At 37.6% G+C, this 15974-nt stretch overlaps 2 protein-coding genes across 2 annotated transcripts in view; both read left to right on the top strand.

Moving 5' to 3' along the window:
- Nucleotides 1-88: 88 nt before the first annotated feature.
- LOC149415442 (pecanex-like protein 1) lies at nucleotides 89-1243 on the top strand (the record flags this gene model as incomplete). Its single annotated transcript, XM_089642214.1, has 4 exons — nucleotides 89-241; nucleotides 593-771; nucleotides 930-1015; nucleotides 1179-1243. Coding segments are annotated over exons 1-4 (483 nt in total), but the record flags the coding sequence as incomplete, so codon positions are not given.
- A 25-nt stretch (nucleotides 1244-1268) lies between these two features.
- LOC149415441 (protein pecanex-like) overlaps nucleotides 1269-15974 on the top strand; it is a 33978-nt gene continuing 19272 nt past the window's right edge. The window contains exons 1-6 of the mRNA XM_089642625.1: nucleotides 1269-5821; nucleotides 6284-6593; nucleotides 6883-7043; nucleotides 7393-7549; nucleotides 8866-8991; nucleotides 13876-13992. Of these exons, the coding sequence (XP_089498751.1) occupies nucleotides 1352-5821; nucleotides 6284-6593; nucleotides 6883-7043; nucleotides 7393-7549; nucleotides 8866-8991; nucleotides 13876-13992 (5341 nt within the window). The 5' untranslated portion in view covers nucleotides 1269-1351. The remainder of the gene's footprint in view (nucleotides 5822-6283; nucleotides 6594-6882; nucleotides 7044-7392; nucleotides 7550-8865; nucleotides 8992-13875; nucleotides 13993-15974) is intronic.

Genomic DNA, 15974 nt, shown 5'->3' with positions numbered 1-15974 from the left:
TATTTTAAATCGCTCCAAGTTATAGTTTGGGAATGTGCGATCACGGAAGTTGCCGTAGAATTCTTTGGATGAATATTTAACCATCGGAATGGGTTCTCAAACCTTAGAGATCCTGAGGCAAGGAGTTTGGGCCTCTGTTACAGGAGGTTGGTTTTTTGATCCTCACCAGAACGTATTCTGCAATACGGTCCATCTCTACCTATGGCTGTTTCTCTTGTGTTTGCCGTTCACAGTTTACTTGGTGAGTTTGCTCAATTTTCATTTTTTTTTTGCGATAGTGTGTCAAAAAGTTAGGTTATGGATTATGGTGATGTCATGACACTTCTACACAATCCAGGTCAAAGTGCCTCTATTTCTATTTATATTAACAATTATCCTTCATCCATTAATCAATTTAGTTGTTGAATGTGACTTATTTTACATAATTATCAAGAATTCTACAAACCAGAAACCATTTAGACACGTTATCTGGAGTATCTAATGCAAATTAAATGTAAACAACTCTTCTGTTTTTATCTAATCTCTTATCAATCGATGGAAATATTAGTTCCCTGACATTTTCTTCAATAAATTGATATTTTGTTGTTTACAGTATTTCCCGCCATCAATAGCAGGATGGTGCGTCTACTGCAGCCTGGTGTCTATTCTGTTTGGTTTTATAAAGCTCTTGAATTACGCCCTACATCACATGTACGACACCACGGAATGCATCATTGTCCCCCCAGATAATACAGCACCACCAGAAAAACGCCGAATGCAAAAGAGGCACAAGTAATAACATTTCCAATTTTTATATGACACTAGTCACTAACCGCATGAAAAATTTGAATTCAGAATAAGTATTCAGTTAGTCTAATTTTTTGTAAAATATAAAGTACCTACTTCTTATTTAATGTACAAAATACAAGTGACAATTATAATATTTTTAGGGATGATGAAGATTTCGAGCTCCAGGTATTAAGTGGTACCCGCACAGCCACGACACAACAAAGTGACAATGAATCAATTACCTCACGTGAGTTTCGCAAGCCAACCACTAGCACCATAGGTATATTCTGTTTGAATACCTACTAAAAAAAAATCAATTACCTCTATTCAATATCACAAAATCACCCACTTGCTTTTTAAAATAACTTTTGCTATATGATTTTCCAAAATTGACTTTAATTTTCTTTCAGATCTGAAAGTAGATGTCCATCACAAGAACAGCTCTGAATCCAGCACTGAAGAGGGGACAGGAGCAAGTGCTAGGGGGGGCAGTGGTGGTACAGGGAGGGGGAGGGGAGTGCGCCCGCACGCTCGGCGACGCTGGGCCAAACACCGCACCACACATCCCCAAGAAGCACTGCGGATGGAGATATGCTCGAAGACAGAGGATTCTGTAGCCATCAATATCGACCAGGACACAGAAGACCCCCCTCCACCTCACTCCGCCCCCGCTAAAACAGACTTCCCCAGTGCAGAACCGTATCTATCCAAGTTTGCCCGCCAACTTAGCTCCGACTCCAGAGATAACTCTGAAATAAATATCTCCGGATACCAAGTTCAAGGTGCTCGGCGATACTTCAATGTCTACCCCGTGGAGAGCTGCACGAAGTCAGCTATTGCACTTACACAACCGTCACAGAGCGGACATTCCTCAGGGATGCGCAGGAATTCCAACTCCACCATGTCTACTATCCAGTTGCCTCTGGTGAGCTCTACGGCCCAGCTGGTGGCACACGTCCGAAGGCACTCCAACGCAGACAACACCACCCTGGGGTTCCTGCCCACCGGGAGCGTGGAGCTGGGTGCATACATGATGGAAAAAGGAAACAGTGAGATGGCAGGAGGAAAGGGAGTGTCTGCAGACTCTAGAGCAGCGGGAGTAAGGAGGATAAAAAGTGCAGCTCTGGAAATCGGTTGTCCCCCGCCTAGTGTTTCCAATCTATCTCCTCACCCCAACAGTGTGGAGACCATTGGCGGGCAAGTCCTTAAAAATCCTAAAAGTGCCATCATCCCCCCTCCCAGTAAGAGCTTGATAAGGAATCCTCACCTCAATCTCTGGCCAAAAAACTCGTCCAATTCTATCGATGGAAACAGTTTGCCCTACATGAATTACGGCTCGGAGATTGTGTATCCCATTGCTGAGATTTCAGATGAAATGCAAACATCTCAGTGCCAGGAGAGTGACCTAGAATCCTTGAGTAGTCAGTGTGATACGGACTATGAGGATGATAATGGAGTCAGTATCAAGCATCAACTTCGGGGATTCGATTCCGACTTCAACAGACCGGCCGAGATGAATTCTTCGGATACGGAGTATGAAAACAATGGTTCGAGGTCACCGCTACTCGATAGAAATGACTGCCTTAATGATGTTAAAATCGTGAAAACTAAATCGGATAAGTCTGAGTTAGAGCATAAAAAGCAATCCAACAGTAGTGCGAAAGGGCTCCTTAAAAACAATTCCTTCTCCGTTGATACTAAACATAGTGATAAGCTCAAATGTGATAGAAATAATAGACTATTGAAAAATAATTCCTTTAACGCCACCTCGTCGGCCGTGACCGAAGAGGAAGACAGTGCGCCGAGAAGTGTGTGTGACGATGTAAATAATAAACAATATGACTGTAGAATCATAGACAGTAGTGAAAAATCTCCCGCCAAGATATGTAAACAAAAGAGTAATAAATCTAAAACCTTCGACCCCGGTGACTATTTCGATAAAAGTAGCGCCAGTTCAAAAGACTTTCTCCTAGAGAAATCGAGTGTTGATTCAAATGAATGCTTATTAGATAATTTCGAAAGACATAAACTTGAAGTGGAAGAAGTGAAAAAACCTCCTGATCGAGAAACTTCCAATTCTAGCGGCAGCTTGGAAATGCAAGATGCCCGCCAGGAAATAGCCACGGAGACAAGTGACATCAGTGATCACAAAACTTTATCTGATACACCATCCAAGGACATCTCTCCTCCTCTCGTTAAGGAAGAAAGTGAACTTAAACTTCAAAGTGACGAAAATAGTTTATACGGTATTACCTGGTTATTTGACGAATCTAACCATTTTCAGGAAGAAGCCCAGCACAGCTTGGAAGGAGAAGATATTGCCATTGCTCTGGAAAAGTCCTCTAAACCTTCCTGCTCCAGTGCAGACTCCAACACCAGCAGTCAGCGCAATCTCGGAGCCATCCCAAAACAGATTAAAAACTTAACCAGAACTAGAGCCTCTTCCTTAAAAGAAAATAAGAAAAAGGAGAAACATAAAGAAAAGGAGCGAGAACCCGAACCTACTCAAGAAGAAATAGATACAGTGGAAGCGCACTCCGCTCTGGTCCAAGGACTGGAATGTCTGTTTGCTGCCACCAATGCCAATACTGTTGTGATGCCTCCCCTCAACAGGGAAGAGAGACCTCGTAATCATCGACAACAAGTAGATCAACACCGCAGGGACAGTCAGAAGCAGAGGAAGAGGTCTATCGAAGAAATGGCACAAACATCCACCAACACCATTCTTCCTACCTCTATGCCACTATTGGCTGCATTTCTGAATTCAAGGGTTGACTATCCTCACGTGCCAATTTATTTGCCCGGAGAAACAGATCCCAGTTCTGAAAATCCTCTAAATCTTCCCATCGATGGAACATACTATGAACTCCAAAGGACCCGTCCACTAATGGATCGTAACCATCGGAACAGAATGAGAAAAATCAAAAGGTCTACTAGACAACGAAATAATCCAGCTGCCGGAAATAAAGCCAAAGAAGAAAATAAAAGTGAGCCTGCCAACCTAGCTAGCACCTCCTCGAGTAATGTCCATTTTGCTACTTCTTTCGAAGACACTACAGACGGAGCCATCCACTGTTTTATGGACGAATATGGAAACTGGATGTCCTACACATTTGATAAAAACAGCTCTGGTCACGCTAAAAAGGCAGCTGCCAAAGCCAGCCAAGTATCTGAAAACCCAGCTGATATTTTGGCACTGGAAGGAAGCTGTGTTTCCATAACATCTGATAATACGGGAGACTTGGATATGTCTAGTAAGTTAAAGCAGGGTGACAGCATGGACCAAGGAGCGGCCAACGAAAGCATCTACAATTCTTCCTCTAACCAAGGCAGTAATAATCCACTCTTGTCCAGTAATAATAACTCCACATCCATGTTGCCTGTTTCCCAATCTGCCAATAGCAACAGAAATAAAACAATCTACGTTATGGAACCAGCTGTCCAACCTTCTCAGCGCAGGTCTCCTGTTGCTATACTTACCGAATCCCTTTTGGAAAGAGTAGAGTTGCAGAGAATGCTTTCTCCCAATATGCAACTCAATTTCCTGCTCAATTCGTCCATCCCTAGTGACAATAATACAACCAACGTGCTGCACTTGTCCATGCCCACTTCCAATTCAATCGGAGACAATAGCATGGATATGGACGTTGGAAAGAAACGATTTAGATTGATAGACTCCATAGACAATTCCTACACCAATCAGCGCACGGCTTATTACAAATTTAAGATATTCAGTTGTTGGAAACTCAAAGTAACGATGGACCGATTGAAATTAATGGCACTGTTTGACAGAAATCTCACGCTCAAGGAGGCGATCCTATCAATTTTTCTCGGGATAATGGTGTCTATATTGGGGGCATTCATACTTCACACTGGTTTCTACAAAGATATCTACGCTTTTTGGTTTTGTTTTGTGATTGCTGGCAGTCAGTATTCACTATTCAAGAGTGTGCAACCAGACGCGGCATCTCCTGTCCACGGTTTCAACAGAATGGTGGCATTTTCAAGACCTGTATACTTCTGTTTATGTGCCTCCATTCTATGTCTGGTGCACTATTGTTTAGAACAATATGATTTACCGAATGAGAGTCACCACGAAAAGAGGAGTATCGAAGACGTTAGTGAAAAGTTAACTCTGTATGGATTTCAAGTGAAAACTAAAGAGGTTTTGCAATTAACAGAAGAAGTAATATCGAAGCTACTATTGTTCTTTCCTCTGGCTTTTAGTTTGGGCCTCTTTCCTCAAGTCAACACGTTCACTATGTATTTGTTTGAGCAAATAGACATGCATGTGTTCGGGGGCAATGCCACCGCAAGCTTAAGTGCTTCCGTCTACTGTGTATTTCGTTCTCTATTAGCCATTGGTGTTATGTATGGATTTGCTTTCGGAGGTCTAACCGAAGCCAAAGGTTCTCAGCACATACTCTTTTCCATCTTCTGCGGGTTATTCATACCCATATCGTACCATCTGAGCAGATGTGCTAGTGATTACACTATGGTTTGGAATCTGATCAAGAACCATCTTATTCCTGCAGATCTTTATAATGTTCACAATGTTGAAAATTCCCATGCAGACACTCGGTCATCTCACGCAGATACTGAAAAACAAATACCTGCAGATGCACAGAGCGCTCCAAAGAATCGTTCAGAAAGTAATATCTCAAAGCAGCAATCAATGGATAGTTCCGCATCAAAGATCAATTTCAGTTCCGAAACAAACATCTCCAAAACTCAAAAGAGATCACAAACTAGCGTAAACTCAAGTGTGAATTCTTTGAAGGTAGATTCTAATTTGGGCGCTACTGTTAATTCAAGTGGTTCTATAAAAACGGAGCACATCGGTGAGGAGAGTAAGGACGGGAAGCTGAAGTCTCTGGCTGAGGAGGACCCCGCCGGTGAAGGGGAAATGGAAGACCCCTTGCCGAGGAAGCTGCAGGAGACTGTTAACTCGAGATTCAAGAACGATGTCATCATCTGTGGGTTCATGGCTCTCTTCATATTGGGAATTCACAGTACAACCGTCTTCACAACATTACAGCCAGAATTGAATCCTGTGAGTTTTATTTTATCTAGTGTACTTTATGTGTGTGCGAACCTTTCCTATTTATCAGCAATCTTCACTTCACTTTTCTATCACTTTCCAATAGCTTCCATGACACACCAATACAGCCACCTTAATAATAATAATAAGAATTTATTCTTAACTTGTATTTGTTTAAGATACTTTGTGTATCACCAGATTGGTAGATATTTTCAGTTTCACCCTGGTGAAACTCCACCGTTCAATATCGAAACGTTGCTTGAAACGTCTTAAGCCGTGTTGAGTGTACCAGATCTGAACAGCCAGATACATCCTAATCTTCCTCTCCCCATGTCCCCACTCCCTTTAACCTCAAAACATAGCCCAATTGGGGATGCCATAGTCTCACTGGCTCAGAGCAGTTGTGATTTGTGTGATATTCACATGATTATTTTTTTTGGGTTAAAGTAACTAAAACAATCAATAATTTTCCAGGTGGTCTGGTCCATATCCGCCCTGCTGGGCTGGGTGCTCCACTACCTGACGCCCCAGCTCCGCAAGCAGCTCCCCTGGCTCTGGCTGTCGGGGCCGGCGCTCAAGGCCCGTGAGCATGCCCAGTTTGAAGTTCGTGAGCCTGCCCGGGTCATGTGGTTCGAGAAGGCTTACGTCTACCTCTGCTTCTTCGAACGGAACATCCTGTATCCAGTGGTGTTCATTTCTGCCGTGACTCAGGATTCGCCCGGGATCATCGTGAAGTTCGGACCAGGCGTTGGATCTTTGATTGTCTGCGTTTGTGCGCTTAAAGGTAATTCTTTAATTAATTTTTAGGCGTGGTTTATACACATGTGGCGAGTTACCGAGATGTGACGCAGACTCATGTAGACATAATCATAGACTTTATATGTCGTAAATTATACACAGACAACGTGGAGCGGGCACAGAGTCCACGAAGAAGATATCATCTGCGCCACGTCTCCGCCACCCGCCCCTTGTGTACTAAAGTTATTGTTTTATTTTACATTATTTTTTTTATATTTAGTTGGTTCATACTTACTACAAGCATATGTTTAAACATGAAAGTATTAACATTTCAGGTATGAGAAATGCTTACTCTGATCCAACCAGTCAGTACTTGATCCTAGTGTTTGCTGTTCTCCTATTCAGACTAGACTATAACTGGGCCAGCGAGAGCTTCTTAGTGGATTATTTCATAATGGCAATCATATTCAACAAGATGTATGAGTTTTTATTAAAGGTAAGATTAACAATTTAATTATACCCTAATTAACATATATATATTTGTTTAATTCATTGTCGATTATTCTTGGCTATCATAAAATACCTTCTTCGTTCACCCTTGTGACACCTTTATAACTCTAACATTTAATATTATTGTAGAAAGCAATCACTTTGTGGTTTAACATATTTAATAAAATAAAATAAAATACTCTTTGTCTTAAAACCACGAGTTTTTAATAATTCATAATTTGTACCCTGAAGATGCTTGAGTAAAGCGAAACCGGTCGGTTATAAAAATTATTAAAAACTCGTGGTTTTAAAACAAAAAGTATATTATTTTATTTTATCAAACATTTCATTTTCAGATTCAATTTGTTGTGACGTACATAGCGCCATGGCAGATTACTTGGGGCAGTGCATTCCATGCGTTTGCTCAACCATTTAGTGTCCCCCACTCTGCAATGTTGTTCCTACAGGCTGCTATTTCAGCATTGTTGTCTACACCCCTTAATCCCATTCTAGGTAAGAACTAATAGTAATATTATAATTTTGTATACCTACCTACCCCCACATAATATTATCTTCATTACTTAGGCACCTTTTAACCTTTCCCTTACTGTGCTAAAAAAATCCACGCGTTCCGGTGCTGTGTAGTCAATACACATATCAAAATAAGCGATTTAATATCGGAAAAATATGAATATTCATTGCTAATCGCTTATGTTTATTATATTTTATATCAAAAGTGATAATAATTGTAATTTAATTGCTGAAAACATGAAAAAACCATCGGCAGATGCTAAAAAAACGTGCGAGGGGTCCACATCTAACGACGGTCCGCAACCAACTGGCTGGCGGCTAGCAGTGCTAGCACACACACAGCTATGCGGTCGTAGGTATCGATGGTCTAAACAAAAATACAACTGCGGACGTGTGGATTTCTCATGTTCCCGCATAGCGAATTAAAGCGGGACATCAATAGCGTGTCATTTCCTCGCACACTCTTCGCGTAGCATTGTCACACGGTTGATTGTATTGGTGTATTTGTTTCTGATTTATAATTGAATTTGAAAAGTATGTAAAATTTCATTTTTTAATTCAGTGTATAAATGTATAAAAGAGTAATACCTAAAATCTGAACCCAGAATTTATTGTATTTATAGAGTTATTAAAGTTATTAGAAGCAATGTGTAGTAAATACACACCACAGATAAGGAAAGGTTAACAATATCGATGTTCCCCAACAATAATGTCGGATGTGCAAATTTATAGTTTTGTAGTAGAGCTGTTTAATATTTCATTTCTGCATTTTTACTGTTTTTGAGATCAAGAAATACGGTGTATGATATGTTGCATTAACCCCTATTTACTTGTTTGGAGAAATATATTATCGAAAACAGTAAAAATGAAAAACAAAACTTTAAACAGCTCTACTGCAATAATACAAATTTGCACTTCCGACATTGTGCTTCGGGACCATCGATATGATTTATCTTCATTCTTTATTTGAAAAATGTTCAAGGTAGGGACCTTGATAATATATCAATTTTTAAATTGCAGTCCATACTTTACCACGTAGGTATTACTTTATCTACTCCCAACAACATTATCCTATGCAATATTGATTTATGTGTGAGCCTTGGTTTTTCCTTGTTTATAAATAATATGTTTCAACCACATTCCATCATTGTGCTAAATTATACAAAATATAAAATTGATCAGCCTTGTATTGTTTTGTATGTATCTTGCATCATTTTTTTAGAATGTCAACATTGTTTTCATTTATTTGCAATGTGTTTTCAATGGTAACATTGCATTCTATTTTTTTCTCAACACAGGCAGTGCAATATTCATGAGTTCCTACGTAAGGCCTGTGAAGTTTTGGGAAAGGGACTATAACACTAAAAGGGTCGATCAAAGCAACACAAGACTGTCATCACAACTGGAAAGAAACCTAGGTTCAGGTAACTATACAAAACATTGTTACTTATCTATAATTTAAATTGTCGGTAAATATTTACCTACGACTACCGTTTTTTACACGCATTTAAAAATAAACAATCATTTGATTCATCTTAATGACAATAAACAACAACTTTTTGCATTTATGATTTTGAAAAATATTGATATTTAATATTATTTACGTAAATAATAATTTACGAGAAAATTTTCCGTACGACACACCATTTTGACACACCGAGTTCTCGCATACTTCGCGTTTGTTATTACGTAGTGTAGGGCACTGCCAACATAACAATTAAAAAACACAATCGGATAGTTTTTAAAATTTATATGGCAAAACGGTTTTTTATATCATAGACAATGAAACACATTTTTTTTAAATGATGTGTTAATTTATTTATACATAAAAAATATTGTAAATAAAAAATCCGTTATTTATTAAAATTAACGTATTAAGGGAAGGTTTTTTGGTAAAGGTTACGAATTCCGCTTCTCGGTAAAAATGGAATGTTTACTTTGAATTAATACTTGAATTTAGTTATATTATTAAATTATTACTAAAAGTTACTATAAATGTTGGGGAACCTTTAATAACGCCTGCTCGCGTCCCCTTTAGAGTTATATCCCAGTTTTCAAGTAGTTTGTGGGCTACGCTAGGTTTGTGTAGACTGGTTTGTGATTTAATTCTACCTAATCCAACCTAACCTAACCTAACCTATCCTATAATAATCCAACCTAAACTATCCTATAATAACCCAACCTAACCTAACCTATCCTAATCTAACATATCGCACCTCCGGTGCTAAACTGTCACTTATGCAAGTTTTGTCAAAATTGATCTGAGTATGAGAAAAAATAACTAATGTACCTCTTTACTTGGTGTGTCATCGTCGCTTGTGTAGTGCGTATAATTTCCGCGTGAGGGCAGTTATGTCGTTATGGTTTTGGTGCAAATCTAACCTCCACTGGGAGAAACAACGTTTGATTGGTTAGTTGCGCGCGGTACCCCGCATGAATAGCAGTCTCCTGGAGCTACAACGCCACTAAGGTAATTGTGACAATTCATTTTTATGATTTTGGAGCAATAACAACACTTAAGTTTGTTGTGACATTTTTTTCTTGAAATAATAAAGATACTTGTGTACGTAGTGACATTGTTTCCCCAATCCTTATGTTTTATGGTATAAAGTTTTCGTTCGATTAACAATTGTGACAATGTTACATGACAGGTTCAAGTTACATCAGGAAGAAAAAAATTTAAGTAGACTTAAAAAAGACAGGGATATGAAAAAGTGTCATGAACCTGACACCAACACAATTGTTTTCATCTATGACTTACAAGCAGTGTTACCCTGTCCTGTTGGCAAATCAAGCTCTTTTTACTACAAATCGAGACTAAATTGTTATAATTTAACAATGTCTAATGCAAAAAAGAAAGAAACAACCTGTTATTTTTGGCACGAAGGCTTGGGCAATAGAGGAGCCATAGAAATAGGATTGTGTGTGTATAAATACCCGGAGCAGATTGCACTTGAAAGTCATGGCTGCGATATAATTATTTACTCGGACAATTGCTGTGGCCAACAAAAGAACAGGTTTGTGTTTGCGATGTACTATTATGCAGTCAGTAAGTTTGACATTAATTCCATTCAACATAATTTTTTGATTCGAGGTCATACGCAAAACGAAGGCGACGTAGCGCATTCGGTTATTGAAAAAGCTGTAACAAGAGCAAAAAATGCTGGATCTATTAATGTACCCGACCAATACATGTCACTGATTCGTGGGGCGAAGAAGACTGGTAAACCATTTGTGGTAAAAGAAATGAATTACGATGATTTCTTTGATTTGAAGTCACTTGAGGAAAACATGAAGTTCAATAAAGCAAAAAATTTAAACGGAGATGTAATCAAAACTGGTGATATTAAAGGCATTAAATTCAAAAAGAATTGTGAAAATTACCAATATCGAACAACTTACAAAACTGAAAACTGGGAGGAAGCAAAAGCTATAATTCAACCAAGAGGACAAAATTTACGCGGAAGTAGAGGCAAAGCCCAAAGAATAGATGAAATTCCCTTCAAGCAAGCATATACTTCAAAATTACCAATTAGAGAACGCAAAAAGCGTGATTTATTGCAATTAGTGGAGGCAAATATCATACCAAGATACTATGAAAGTTTCTACAATGATCTCATTTCATTTTTTGTACTTCTAACATTCTATAAAGTCACATTTCCACTTGCAAGGAAAACAAGTTTATTGAAACCGCAGTGTTAAAGACTGCCTGATTTTCCTGGGAATGTGACAATAAATTTTTTAAGAGTACCCAATTAGTACAAAATTAATGCTCATTAAAATAATAATAATAAGTAAAAGAAATTGTATTTGTTTGATACTGTTGTTAATGCCGTAATTATAGTATTTAAATAGGTACAATACGTGACCAATGACTGATTTAATATGAAACGTCGCTGAAAACCGTTCGTAAAATGGTAAGAAGACTGAGATTAAAAAGTCTGATTAATAGTAAAGTTCTATATGTAGAATTAAGAAAGTTTGTTATACTGCTTTGATTTTTTAATTAATAAAACTTTAGGAAAGTATGAATCGTGTTTTGATTGTTATGACATAATTGCCTGGTAAATTGTTTTCTAGTGCCATAACGTCACTTCTGGGAGGGTTGTAAATTTAAAATGTTTATATTTTTTTATTACAAAGTTGTGAGACGTTTGCTTTTACTTTGATATGAAGTTTAAAGTTGTAGTTTAAATAATTACCAGTTCATTTTTTAGACAAGAAGAACTATACATCATAATAGGATGTCGAATTTTCAAACGCTTCTCCTGAAAAATTACATTATTTGCATAAGTGACAGTTTAGCACCGGAGGTGCGATATATATTAATCCAACCTAACCTATCATAATCTAACATATAATAATCCAACCTAACCTAACCTAACCTATCCTAATCTAACATATAATAATCCAACCTAACCTATCCTAATCTTACCTATAATAATCCAACCTAACCTAACCTAATCTATCCTAATCTAACATATAATAATCCAACATAACCTAATCTAACCTGTAATAACCTATAATAACCCAACCTTACCTAAAATGAAAACGTTTTATTTTTAAAAAATCGTAGTAAACCTTTAAATATTAAGAAACGATGGACTTACAGCCGTTGTTCCTAACTTTTCGATTGATCAATTTGAATTAATCTGAGGCTCCGATCAGGCAAGTGGTTTGTTCAGTACTGCTCAATTTGCTTGTTTCCAAACATCTGTATCGCTGATAATCTTAAGTGACAATCGAAAATGAATATTTAAACCTTTAAATATTAAGAAACTAAATTCATCTGATGTTTGGTATCAAAGTTGATCGCCTAACAATTAACGGGTGCGTGTCTAGCGATCTCGAAAAATTGTCTATTATGCCGATTATGTCTTTCATGTTTCCTACACTGCCACTACACAAACAAACGCGAAGTATGCGAAAACTCGGTGTGTCAAAATGGTGTGTCGTACGGAAAATTTTCTCAAACGGTAGTCGTAGGTAAATAATTACCAAATTGTCAATAGTATTTGTAAGAAATGAGTATATGTGGCTCGATTCTCCAATAGCGAACAAGAATTATTTGTTATGTGCCATTTTCGAATGAAAAATTACCCGTCGTCTCGACTTGTTGAATGTTTCATTTATATCTATTCTTGAATATTGAAGGGTTGGAAAGTTATATTGGAATCCCTGTGAATATTGCCTATGTTCCTGATGCTTATGAACGGAAACAAACTGACTACCAGCCGACTTACTAAGGCTTTGTCAAGTCCAAAATTCCTAAAGAAGTCTTCTGTGAAATTAGCGAAAGAATCGAGCTTCTGGCGGAATTTCTCTTCAGTCTCTTCAGATTTGCTCTACATTATTTATTGCAGCTAACATCGCAGATAAATCAGCGATTATATGGGTCCTAAAAAAACAATTCTAAAAATATACAATGCTTGTCCTTCGAAGTGCGCGCGGGAAACGATCTTTGGATAAAATAAATAGACTAGATTTTGACAGCCGCCGACGACAAGTCGGTATCGACTGGGTCAACCCACTCATTGTTTGAGTGGAATGACTTAACGTTTGATGACTCGAGAATAAGAAGGTTAACCAATGTATGCACTTTCAACGGCGATTACGATCGGCCGAGATTGTAGAATCGAGCCCCTGGATCATTGTGCAATTTTATATCAGCACATCTAGTAATAAGATCGCCTCTTTTACATTAGCTCCATACAGGAGGCCCTGAGAAAAATAATTTCCCTCGGGGCCTATGTCATCTTTGGAGATGCTGTGTGGTGGGTTTTTAAGGAAGGAAAAGAGTATGAGGGGTGGGTAGGAATCTGGGGATCAGTGTGTCCAGGAGTGTCGGACGTTTGAATTCATCCCTCCCTTTGCGGTGCAGTTCGATGGGTCGACGGAGTCCTACCGGAGAGGTAAAAAGATCTCCCTCAACCAGTCTTTCCAAATCCGGCCCGCCACACAGTACGTGGACAGACGCATCTGCCACCAAGACCTAGACAATCCTCGCCCCATTAACCTGGGCACCCCTGCTAAGTCACCAAATGTAGCGAACCACATGGGCTGAACTATGGCAGAGGTGTTGGTTATCCAGTGAACGGTTCCCAGGGCGGCGGTACCCATAACCATAATATATATTACAAAACATCTTTATTATGTTCATGTCCAAGGAATAACAACATCAATATCAGTCTTGATTTTATCACCATTGTCAAGTTAATATCAATGTTTTTTTTTATGCGGGAAAGCATAAATCCATTTATGTATTTTCTGTTTGCCTGAATAGTGTTAATTTGTTTTTCTTTCCACAGACGACAACAATTTGAATTCAATTTTCTATGAACATCTCACCCGCTCCCTTCAACACTACCTGTGTGGAGATCTCCTATTGGGAAGATGGGGACAAGTTCAGCAAGGAGATTGTTTCGGTAAAAACTTTACTAATAATAATCATTAACTGCCACATTCATGCAACAAAACCAAGCAAATGTTAAGTTTAAATTTACCTTTACGATGGACTTACAGCCGTTGTTCCTAACTTTTCGATTGATCAATTTGAATCAATCTGAGGCTCCGATCAGGCAAGTGGTTTGTTCAGTACTGCTCAATTTGCTTGTTTCCAAACATCTGTATCGCTGATAATCTTAAGTGACAATCGAAAATGGTTAATGAAATCATTGTCATTCAAGATTTGGCTGTCGCCGCCTGTGTAACTCAATATTATCGTTTATTATGTTCGCCCATTTCCCTACGTCTATTATAAATATTATCATTAATATTTTCATCTACGCTGTCCATGTCAATTTGATACTTAAAATGATAGTAAAATACACAACAGGCAATATGAAAAAAAGTGCGTGAACCAAATGATTTTCGACATTTCTCACTCTGTTGACACTTTTTTATAATTAATCTTTTCACTGAGCCAGAGGTTAATCCAGTTGTTTGTTTCCTCCGGCTTTATAGGAGAGTTGCGTTGGGAAGAGCGTAGTTGTGCATTTGAGTAATGTTGAGCCAAAATTTCGGCTCAACAATTGATCAGTAGGATTGGGAACAACGGCCGTTAGCAATGTATTTCTCAATTCCATTTCACTATCATACTTTGCACAGTGAGGAACTGCAGTCCATTTTTTTTTAACCAACAATGGCCTTCTAACTTAATACTTCTATTTTTTAATCTTATAGTTAGTTTTTAGTTAAAATAATTTTAAAAGTTTTAGTTTTTCGGTTCTCCTGAAAACGCATCAAATCTATGGACGTGACCCGTGACATCAGTCTCAAAAAGCCTACTTTTTTTTTTCAACCAGTTCTGTATTTTGTATGGGAGTCGAGACGTTTTTATTCCTATTCTTTAAGTTAACTACTTTTAACATTGAATAACACTAGGTAAAATGTGTATATCTCTTCACTAATGTTATTGTATTGTATCAAAGTGCAAAAATGCATCCATGACCTCACCTTTTTTTAATTTTTTTTTATTTTATTTGACACTTTACAAGAGCACCCCTGTCTGTACCAGATAAACAATTTACCGGTGTTTGAAAACCTGCATTAAAACATTTCATCGGTTCAAATGAGAATGTGTACCAGAGTTACCAATGCATACACCAGCCTAGGATTGCCAACATTTTTCATCTTTGTCCTTTTTAAATTAATGGCATAATATGTTGTTTATGTATATTTTATTCATCCTTGTCCTTTTATAATGTAATTCTTTTTTTCTTCTCTCTAGGCCTTTTTAAATTAATAATTTATTATGTTTTTATATTAGTTTATTATGTTAAATTAATAGTTTATTGTAGAAAAATTAATGTAACAATATTGTTCTATATAATCTTTGTGTTATTTTTATTATTTTGTAAAATTATTAACCTCAACACAGGCCCTAGTGAAGTTAAAACTTCTAACCTAAAAAAGACACAATGTAAAGAAACAATATGTTCTAAAATACCCACAGGAGATGAAAAGATATTCAAATTCCTCACAAGTTTCTTTACCTCCATAATGAAACAAAATTCTATTAAAATTAGCATTTATTTTTTATTATCTAGTCATTTTAGCTTTCGTTAAGGCTTTAAAAATAGACTTAAACAGAAACGAAAATATAGTGCATTCTCACAATTATTGTAAATATTATTTTTCAATATTGTTGGATAATTGAGAAATGCCCAGAATTCTCGCAATTTCCGCACAAAAAGGTTCTCCCTGCTAAAAACCCAATTTATTTGAATTTTAGAATATCCCCGCAATTTGGAAAACTCTCCACGATTTGGCAATCCTGATGTGAATCTTGTACACCATACATACATTACTCACGTAGACTGGTTGTGATGAATAAGCAAATTCAGTGGTATCAACCAAACGGTGTCTTTTAATGAGATGATGTTTTATTTGTTTTTTAATGACGATT

The sequence above is a fragment of the Hesperophylax consimilis genome, chromosome 18 (assembly GCF_061612785.1).
Source record: "Hesperophylax consimilis isolate HC1 chromosome 18, BYU_Hcon_1.0, whole genome shotgun sequence".
NCBI classification, from domain to species: Eukaryota; Metazoa; Arthropoda; class Insecta; order Trichoptera; family Limnephilidae; genus Hesperophylax; species Hesperophylax consimilis.
Note: the sequence above shows the minus strand (reverse complement) of the source record. Positions and strands in the feature narration are given on the sequence as shown.